We start from the raw sequence: 10,061 nt of genomic DNA on the forward strand, positions 1-10,061 counted from the left end.
CAGAGGACTCTGACATGAAGTTAAATGTGTGTTGCCGCATCAGTCCATTAACTGATTTGAGTGCATACTCAGGGTCAGAAATGCTTTTGGCAATATTTACTCAGACACAGTTTGCAAAGAATTTCTCCTGATCTAATCAGTCATCTCTTGCCTGCCCTATCCGCTCCTAACATGTCTGAGCCAAAACACCACAGGAAAGACCAGAAGTGAAATTCAAGTAACTTCATATCTATTGGAATCATATCCTTCAGTTCTCAGCCATTTTCTTCTGCCATAGAGTCCCTTGTGGTCTCTGCTCCTCAGCTTGCTGGGAATGCAAACACGTGGCAGGCTGTGAATGGTACCATCAAGCCTTGTCTTCTTATTTGTGTAGGTAGGCATCAAGCCAGAGCTCTCCTGAATTCTTCAGAGAGCTGAGATAGAGAAAGAGAGTGTGCATTATGCAGGGTTACTTAGGGGATTGTTGGTAGGGACAAGGGAAATGAGGGTTTCTGTGTGTTGATTTGCAAGAGAACAAGACAGCTCTTGTTCGTAGGATTCCAGTCTCTCCTACATCCTTCTGTAATGTTTTGCCAGTGTGTTGTTACTTACTGCACAATGTCTGCAAAAGCCGTGAGCAGCGGCTTACACTGGTACTCAATGCCGTGTTTGGCACACAAGGACTTCACCAGCGGAGCCACCTTCCAGTAGTTGTGTCTTGGCATTGTGGGGAATAGGCTGTGAACAGGAGACAGACAAATTCTCTTCCGGTGCCCCATAAGAAATACTACCTTTCACATGCTCGCATTCATTATTACTTCACAGGAATCTCCCAGTTCACACTGAGTAAAGTTTTTAGCTGCTCCTGAGTCTTCTTTTCCCTTGGAGTTCTTTTAGTGCAAGTATCTTGCAAGACCTTTCTGCTTTCCCTCTCCATTGTTTTCCACAGTTGTCTTTGGTATCTCTGAAGAGACATTTCTCCAAATTAAGCAATACCATAAACTGGAAGAAACGACTTTCTCCAGAAGTAGCCATCTCCCTAGCACAGAAAGGGAGATGAGCCCATCCTCCAGTTGCATACCTCAGTCTCGAGAGTAATAGCACTAGTCGGTGTAGGCAGGCTATACTGCATCAGGCTGAGCAGGGTGCCTCAACACGTACATTTTCACTAACGCTTACGACCCACTGCTTTGGATAGACCCCGATGCTGTCTGTATGGTTTCATGGATCCTGACCACATTCAATTTAAGGTAGTCATTCTCACCTTCCTGTGGTTCCAGTGAAAGTTTTGAATTACATTATGATTCTCTTAAGTCTTTTAAAGAAAATCATTGGTGCCCCACAACTATTTGTAGAATTCAGAGCAAAGAAAAATAGGGAAAAGGAGAAGGAAAAAAAAATATTTATGAAAAAGGAGGGAAGAAGATCCCCTCTCAGGGTGCATACTCACTGATGTTCAATCTGGAAGTTCAGATGCCCAGTAAACCAGTCATTGAACAGAGACTGCTCAACATTGCATGTTGCCTGGAGCTAGGGAAGGGGAAAGGAAAGCAAAGTCAATACACATTATAGAATCATAGAATCATAGAATGGTTTGGGTTGGAAGGGACCTTAAAGATCATCTAGTTCCAACCCCCCTGCCATGGGCAGGGACACCTTCCACTAGACCAGGTTGCTCCAAGCCTCATCCAGCCTGGCCTTGAAGACATCCAGGGATGGGGCATCCACAGCTTCTCTGGGCAACCTGTCCCAGTGCCTCACCACCCTCTCTGTGAAGAATTTCTTCCTGATATCTAATCTAAACCTCCCTGATTTCAATTTATACCAATTACCCCTTGTCCTGTCACTACAGGCTCTTGTAAAAAGTCCTCTCCCAGTACCCTTGTAGGCCCCCTTCAGATACTGGAAAGCTGCAATGAGGTCTCCTCAGAGCCTCCTCTTCTCCAGGCTGAACAAGCCCAGTTCTCGCAGCCTTGCGTCATAGCAGAGGGGCTCCAGCCCTCTGATCATCTCCGTGGCCTCCTCTGGACTCGCTCCAACCAGTCTATATCCTTCTGATGCTGAGGGCTCCACAGCTGGACGCAGCACTCCAGGTGGGGTCTCACCAGAGCAGAGTACAGGGGCAGAATCCCCTCCCTCGCCCTGCTGGCCACACTCCTCTGGATACAGCCCAGGACATTGGTGACTGCAGTCTTTCTCCTTCGTATAAAGAGCACAGTATGCGCTGCTACTCTGTCCTATTGTTTTCTTTTAGCCTAAACTGAGCTACCTCAAGCCAGGGATCATAATCCTCCTTCAGCTTTGTGGACTAGAAAGGGTATGTAGTCTGGCTAACATAGACCATGGTAAAACTAGGAGTTGGCTCTGTGCTCCTATGAGTGCATGTGAACAATCAAAAGTTTCTCCTGGGTCTTCACATTCCTACGTCTGCAGAAAAAGCAGAGCTGGCAGGGTACTTCTGTGGTGATCACATTTTACTGCTGGACTCCAATAAGCCTCTGCAAAAACAGGACACAACACTGGCATTCTACTAGTGCCAAACTGCTCAGCAAGAGGACACAAACTTCCATCTCCATATAAACAGAAAAGGTCCAAACCAGAATGACAGTTAAGTGGATTTAGGAAACAGAGCTGGGAGATAGCTTGGATTTTAGATTGCCCATGAACATGTCATTGCTGTCCTCCTTTGCTGTCGCCGTAACCGAATCCCTTTATCCTACTAATCTTCACTTCCCCGTTACCAACAGGTTTTCACCCTTAATGCAATCGAGAGCTTCCTTGTCTTATGGTTGGAACTTGCACCTGTATGGCCACAATTCTTAAGAATGGAAAGTGTTTTACCTGAGTAGACACCCAGTCCAAATTGTTGTCATAGTAAATATCCATTGGGATATGGCTCATCTGTGAAACCCAGACAAACCAGCTGCTCTCCAGCATCCTGTGCAATCAGACAAGAAGCAAGAATTCCATAACGTGTAAGCAAGTCAATGATGAGCATTGAAATAACAGCAGACTTAAACAGCTGGCTGAACACCAGCCTTGCTAATCCAGCACCTGGAAGAACTTCCAAAACCTGGAAGTTTCTTACTTCCTTATGAAATTCGTGATTATTTAATATGTTTTGTTATGAAACTGATGTAGCCTGTCGTTCATCTCGTTTTATCTGCAGCCAAGGACCAAACTGATTAGAATCAGTAAAATGATCCAAGTGGGGAGTGTATTGTCCGTTCAAGGCAACGCTGCTGCATAATGAATGAGCATTTACAAGCCCAGGCTAAGCTGTTGCTGTTAAATGTTCTCCTTCTCTAACCAGTAGCAGACCCAACACCCAAAGCACCGAATGTTGTGTATTTCACAATTTGCTCAGCACTCAGTGAAGTCTCTTTGCTGACAGGCAACTTGAACTAGCAATTAAGTAGCAGGGTCTTAGTTTAACTTTATGGATTTAAAAACAGATATCAAAAACTTAGAAGGCCAAGGAAAACATGGAAAAATAAGCAAAGGAGAGAAAGGCAGGCAGACACAAATGGAAAGAATACATAGAGAAAGGCTGAAGAATATTCTAAAGAGATATCACCTGAATATAAAATAATATGCCAGGAGACTCTTTATTTCTAATAATGATCCATAAGTAAAAAAGAATCTGATATAGAAGGTCAGCATCCAGGCCAAGTCCTACCAAAACCAGAGACAAAATAAAAAGAAATTACTATGAATTACTTTTGCTTAAATCTTTTTCTAAGCTTCATGTTATATGTACAAAAGAACAATCTACATTCAGCTTTTATAGGGTTTTGCTGAATTGAATCATCTGGACCAAACCAAGTTAACAGAAGCCAATAACACTTTTTTTCTACAGCTTGCTATAATGAAGATGAATCTGAGCATTCACGCCTAGTAAGTAGATTAATATTAGCAAATGAGTATGTATTCAGAAATATGAGTTGAAGACTCATATCAAATCATTACCCAGGACGGTTGCTTGTTTTCAGGCCTTTATTATCAAGCTGGGGGCCATAAAGGATTTAGAGAGTATGCAGAGCCCCTGAAAACGCTGTTCCAAAGTGTCATTAGGCTTAACTGAGTGGCAGAGAGTGTCACTCAGCAGGGACTGAGTTCTGGGCAGAAGCTGACTCCACGTTCAGAAGAAAGGTTGAAGGCCCACAGCTGACCCCTTCTTGGTCGCACAAGCAGCAATACTTACCGCCCAATACCTTTTTGTGTACGCAATATAAAACGTGTGGCAGTGGAAGTAGGTGGGAAACAGGAGCGGAGGAAGAGCTGTAAGGGAGAATTTGTTATCACTGGTAATGTCGTAGACTGAGCGACCGATAATCAAACTGGAGGCAAAGGAGCCCTGAACAACTACTCAGTGTGGAGAATATGCTGGGAAGTTTTAGGGCTGCAGAATTTTCTGGCTGATATCAGTATGCATCCACACAGACAAACAGTAGGCAATCTGGGAGCCTGCTGACCTCAAGAGGTAAAACGTAGGTAAAACAGGAAGCCCTCTGAAGCTTGACTGAGGACAGTTCCTGCTCTTTAGCATGACAGCTTGCTACTGCTTATGTCACCTGTCAGCACAGGTAGTATTGCCTTCTGTTTCCCCATGGACAATTATGACCACTATTTCTTTTAGAGAAGAGTGAAAACAAGAAGGGATGTGGGAAATCCTAAAAGAATAAGAAGGACAAGACCCCAGAAACCTAGTAATCCTTTTGGGTGCCACAGTAACCACTTTACAAGACAGCAACTGACTGATACTGGTTAGGATGCTATGCAGGGCTCTGAGCAACCCTAGTTGAAGGTGTCCCAAGCTCCTGCAATGAGCAAGAATAGATCTTTGGAGGTCCCTTCCAATCCAATTATTCTATGATGCCACGATTAGTGCTTCTCAACGTTTCTAGGTCTGTCAATCCGATAGTGCTTACAAACCCAAGATTTCATTTTAGGCTTCTGAGGAACAGCCACAGAGTGTTATTTCGAGAAGTGGCTTCCCCAGCCCCAAAGTTTATCTGGCTCCCCAATCAGTTGTTCAAAGCAGGGGAATATATATGAAATACACATATGAAATCCCTTGCCTACCATGGATTTTGGGTTGCAAGAAGACCTCAAACGCAGCCTTCCAAATATACATCTCAGTTGTACTTAAAAAACAAACAAACCACCAACCAAAAAAAACAACAACCCACAACAAAAAACCATGAACAACAAAAAACCAAAAATCCACACCACAGACCCTTCTTTAAATTTGAATACTACTGAAAGCTGTGGTATGACAGTGTAACATGGAGTTCCTTTCCTTAACTAGACCTCTTCAAGTTGCATATCCGAGATATGCCCATCTGAACTAACCCTGCTAGTTCTGTCTAGCCACTTGACAGAAGAGGCACTGCTGGAGTGCAGTTCCTGTAAGCCTGAGAGGTCAGGGGAAAAAGAGGTCAAATGAGTCACACCTTGAAAATGCCCATTTCTGCTGGGTTTTAGGGTTCAAATTCATACTGTCCTCCTCTCAGGCAAACATCCCAAGCAGCAGACCAGACTGTTCTGGAGAGATACAAGTAGTGATATCTTTGTCCTGTGTTGAAATTATGCTGCTTTGTAAAAGGAATAAAGCTTCACTAAGACAGGAAGAAGGGGGCAAGAGTGGCAACATGGAGATCAGGGCACTGGCAGTGGAGAAACCCTAAATTTTTCCTCTGCTCTGTGTACTCCCTTTATCAGTCATACATTATATAGCTCACAAACAGCCCCTGGAGCCCCATCATACTCTCCCAAGTAACTTCCTTAGTTAAGGAGTTAAGCATCTTTCTCTCTTTCTCTGTCCCAATAGACCTAGACTTATTTTTGAAAAGCAGTACAGCTTTTAAGTGACCTAGGATAAGAGTACCCCACTACACTTCTCTCCTGGGACAACATTAAGCCATTTGCTTAGAAGTTTTCAAATGAAATTAATGTGTTTCAAGTCAAGAAGGACACAGAAACCTGATCTCACACAGGATCATATGATAATTCAGACTGGAAAGGACCTCAGGATCTCTGAGCAACATCAGCTATGAGGTCAGACCAGGTTACACAGGGTTTTATCTATCAGGCCTTCAACTCCTCCAAAAAGTAGATGCAAGCTGATTATTCTGTTCTATGATGCAGACACCTTAGTTCTGCTTGAGTCCTGCAGGTCAAAAGTAAGATCTAAGCCCCATTATTACCCCTCAGGGTATTGCAGGAGAATGAAGACACTCACTGATGAAGAAGTATTTGTGTTGGTGATTGTATGGCATGTATTTTTTCTTTTTGATCCCAAGCTGTGAAAAGAAGCAGAAAAAAGAAAAAGAGTGGAAATTAAACAATCTGCACAGGTAACTTGCCATTTGTCAGTCTTTCTTCCCCAGAGGCACTCTTCATGCACACTTCCCACAACCCTCATAGAATTGCCTAGATTGGAAAAGACCTGTCAGATCATCTAGTTCAATCATTAACTGACGCTGACAAGTCCCCCACTAAACCACGTCCCTGAGCACCACATCTATATGACTTTTAAAAACCTCCAGGCATGGTGACTCCACACTGCCCTGGGCAGCCTGTTCCAATGCCTAATGACCCTTTCAGTGAGGACATTCTTCCTAATATCCAATCTAAGCTTCCCTTGGCACAACTTGAAACCATTTCCTCTTGTTCTATCACTTGTTACTTGGTTGAACAGGCCAACCCCCACCTCTCTGCAACCTCCTCTCAGGAGCTGTAGAGAGCAATCGGGTCTCCCCTCAGCCTCCTTTTCTCCAGGCTAAACAGCCCCAGCTCCCTCAGCTGCTCCTCATAAGACACGTGCTCCAGACCCTTCCCCAGCTTTGACCAATAACATAACAAATTACGTTATTGGTCAAAAATACTCATATGTATTTACTGCCTGCTCCTCCTCCCATGTCCCTCCTTTCTTCTCTTATTCTGTACACCTAAATAACAGTTTCAATACAGCAAAGGTCTTCCAAGGAGAAAAATACTTCGCTGCTGTAGCCACTCCATCAGGGTCTCAAGAGCTGATCAAACTATACAGCAAAAGGAGTTCAGCATTGTCTTAGGTTGTTGCTCCTGGAAGTGGCGTAGCAGTACAAGCTGAGAACATCCTATGTGGTCAGATGACTTCTGCCTACTAGAAGACCCTCCACCAGCCAGTCCTACAGGGCTGCAGAACAGCCCTTGGTTATTCAGTCCTGCTGTGCTGGCTGCCTTTCACTGCAAGGCTTCCGTCTTCTCCTTGAAGGCATAGATGTGCCAAAGCCACTGCATCTCTGAGCTGCAGACATGAATATTCAAGTAGTAATCTCAGGCCAACTGCAGACATGCTTTATGTTAATGTTTACAAGGTATCTAATGATCATTAAATTACTAAGTTTTTCTACTAGGTCATTAAGTTGCTATCACCATTAACAGTCTTTTCTGATGGATTTTCCACCTTCTATATGATGCACATACATCATGTCTGATTTGTTTACAACTACTTGTCAACTGTTCCAGAAATTTTGAAAGGAAATTAATGTGAACTGTGACCTGCTTACAAAGGCTGAAGAAAGGAGACACAGATGAAAGCACTCTTTTTTCAGAAACTGTCATCACATCTTAGTTTTAGATCTTTATGGCACAGCGTGCTTTTTGTTGACTATGGAGTTCTTCCCAGTTCCTGGTACATGAGCACACACACTGACCTCCACAGAGAATTTCTTCCCCAAAGTAAACAAGAAAGGGTGCATATCAATATCAGGATCTTTCTGGAAGCAGTTGGGTTTGGCATGGTGCTGGGAGTGCAGAAGAGTCCACCATTTGGCTGATGCCCCCTGTTTTAATGAAGAAAAAAAGTATTAGGAGCACAACATTTTAAAAGCCAGATTCCTTCCAATTCCCCTCCTTCTCCCAGTGCTGAACACACTGTTCTCCAGAGTCTTCAAAACACACACTTTTACAGGAAAGTCATCAAATCTAAGAAGTTTTTCCAGGGTCAGGTACTTACAATCAAATGGCACATCACAAACTTATGCAGCAAGTGGTTCCACTTGGTCTTCCTAAATACTGAAAGGTGTCCTAAATCATGTTGTAACCATGAAGCCTGGACCTGGAAGAGGGAAAAGAAAGCATCGGGAGGAGGAAAGACCAGGACAGCATGACACCCATTCTTTGCTTTGAAATATCAAGACTTATTTCTTTCAAAGTCACAATCAGAAAGAAACTATGAAATCCTGATACTCTGGAGCCTTCCCTTAGAATAGATCTTGCTGAAAGAATCCCAGACGCAGAATTTCTTCTTCACACATTCTGTAAACACGTGCCATAGAACGGTTGCCATCTAATGACAAAGAACTATGCCAAGTAAGGAAATGAAGGACTACAAAACTACAATAGTATTATGTGTATGAACGTTGATGCGAGTCCATGTAGGTAGGTTGTGGAGTTAGTTGCTTACCTGGGAAATGGTCAGCAACACCAGAGAGACAATAAAGGGTATTAAGGATGTCCCAAAGTAGAGGAGAATGAGCCAAGCAGCAGTATCCAACAGGAGGATGTGAGCGAGGTGCAGGAAGAAGAAGAGTTGATTTGGCTTCAGAAGTCCCATTTTCTCAATGGTCTCACGCAATTCACGGAAGTCAGTCACCAGCATTTTCTGTAGGAAACACCAGTGTTATATGTTCCCTGTTTCTAGTGTTTGCACTCAAACCAAGGACCACTTGAATGGAGGAAAGGAGGAGCAAAGGATGTAGCCAAATGTGCAAAAGCTGGGCTTGCACGTTAGTAAACTTTGCTCTCCTACAGCTTTTCTGTGTCTTTGCCTGATAAGGTGCATAAAGCAGAGGAGCGAGCAGCTGCCATCACAGAGCACAGTGTCTGTACCCCCAACCCCTAAGACTATATTTTTGGTTTTTCTTCCATCACCTTTTTGGCAGGTAGCAGAACTCTCAGATGGAAGTTATGTCTAGTGGAAGCTGTACTGTGTGTGCATGCCATTTTGTGATCAGTCTTTTAGATTGTTATTGCTCTTCTGTCACTTGTTCCAACAGAACAATATATGTCTTCACTATACCCTTCCAAAGATTGACAGGGAAGGGTTAAATGCCTGCATGAAAAATGGCAGCTACAGCCCAGCTGGCCTCAGACTGGTGAGCACAGAGGAAGGAGGATGGAAGTGAGCACAGCACAGGTGCTAGACCAACCCACTTTGTCAGCTCTGCAGATGCTTCCTGATCCCAGTTCCTGACTCCACACAACCCAAACCCCAGAGGAGCTTGCCAGCCTACTTTCCCAATCATTCTGGGGACATGGACTTTGCACGGAGCAAGGCACATGCAGGCCAGCTATGGGATCAAGAAATAGGCAAGGCACGGCCACAGATGGCTAGAAGGGTTCATGAGGTTCCCAGCAACATAGGAAGTGTGGCCATGCCATTCTGGGACAGTCAGACTGCTTCAAATTGTGTTTCTAATGCCTGAATTACATGGGGCCACGCATCATCTTGCTCATCTTCAGCATGCCATGTGAGAATCTGCAAAGGAAAAGTCAAGGCAGGCTCAGAGGAATGGGGAAAACTAATATGCATGTATTGTTTCTAATTAATAGCAAAAAAAATTGAGAAAAACCTAGATCCCATTGTTTCAAGAGGTACGCTGATGCAGAAGAACATGGTTTAATCTCAGAATATGTCCCTTTAATCCATCTTTGATCTGATTTACAGTGACTGACTTACATTTTTAGTGGGCTCAATGCTGGGTTGATCTGGTGCCAGCTCCCCAATCTGCAGTGACTTCATGTACTTGCTCACCAGTACTTTGTCAACATGGAATGCTACAAAGGCATCCTGCAAATGCACAGGAGTAAAGGAAGAGATAAGGAAAACAAATACAATGGTACTCACCTCGATCTGCTATGCAAGACGTTCACTATGGAAGAACCACATCAAGATGGCTGGTTTACCTTGCTATCTCCTCAAGCTTTTGTTGACCTTTTTCTCCTCGTGTTTATCCTATGCTCTTCTTAAATAAGATCTTACTTCAGCTGGCAAATGGAAGAGATGACTTCCACTACTGCAATTGCTACAG

General features: G+C 43.8%; 1 protein-coding gene across 1 annotated transcript; it reads right to left on the reverse strand.

Moving 5' to 3' along the window:
• Window positions 1-361: 361 nt before the first annotated feature.
• LOC104502732 (fatty acid desaturase 1-like) lies at window positions 362-9,820 on the reverse strand (the record flags this gene model as incomplete). Its single annotated transcript, XM_010156031.1, has 11 exons — window positions 362-413; window positions 592-717; window positions 1,430-1,509; window positions 2,821-2,917; window positions 3,557-3,654; window positions 4,184-4,260; window positions 6,224-6,284; window positions 7,683-7,811; window positions 7,985-8,086; window positions 8,435-8,632; window positions 9,710-9,820. Coding segments are annotated over 11 exons (1,131 nt in total), but the record flags the coding sequence as incomplete, so codon positions are not given.
• Window positions 9,821-10,061: the final 241 nt, after the last annotated feature.

Source organism: Eurypyga helias, unplaced genomic scaffold, assembly GCF_000690775.1.
Source record: "Eurypyga helias isolate BGI_N326 unplaced genomic scaffold, ASM69077v1 scaffold2727, whole genome shotgun sequence".
Classification (NCBI taxonomy): Eukaryota; Metazoa; Chordata; class Aves; order Eurypygiformes; family Eurypygidae; genus Eurypyga; species Eurypyga helias.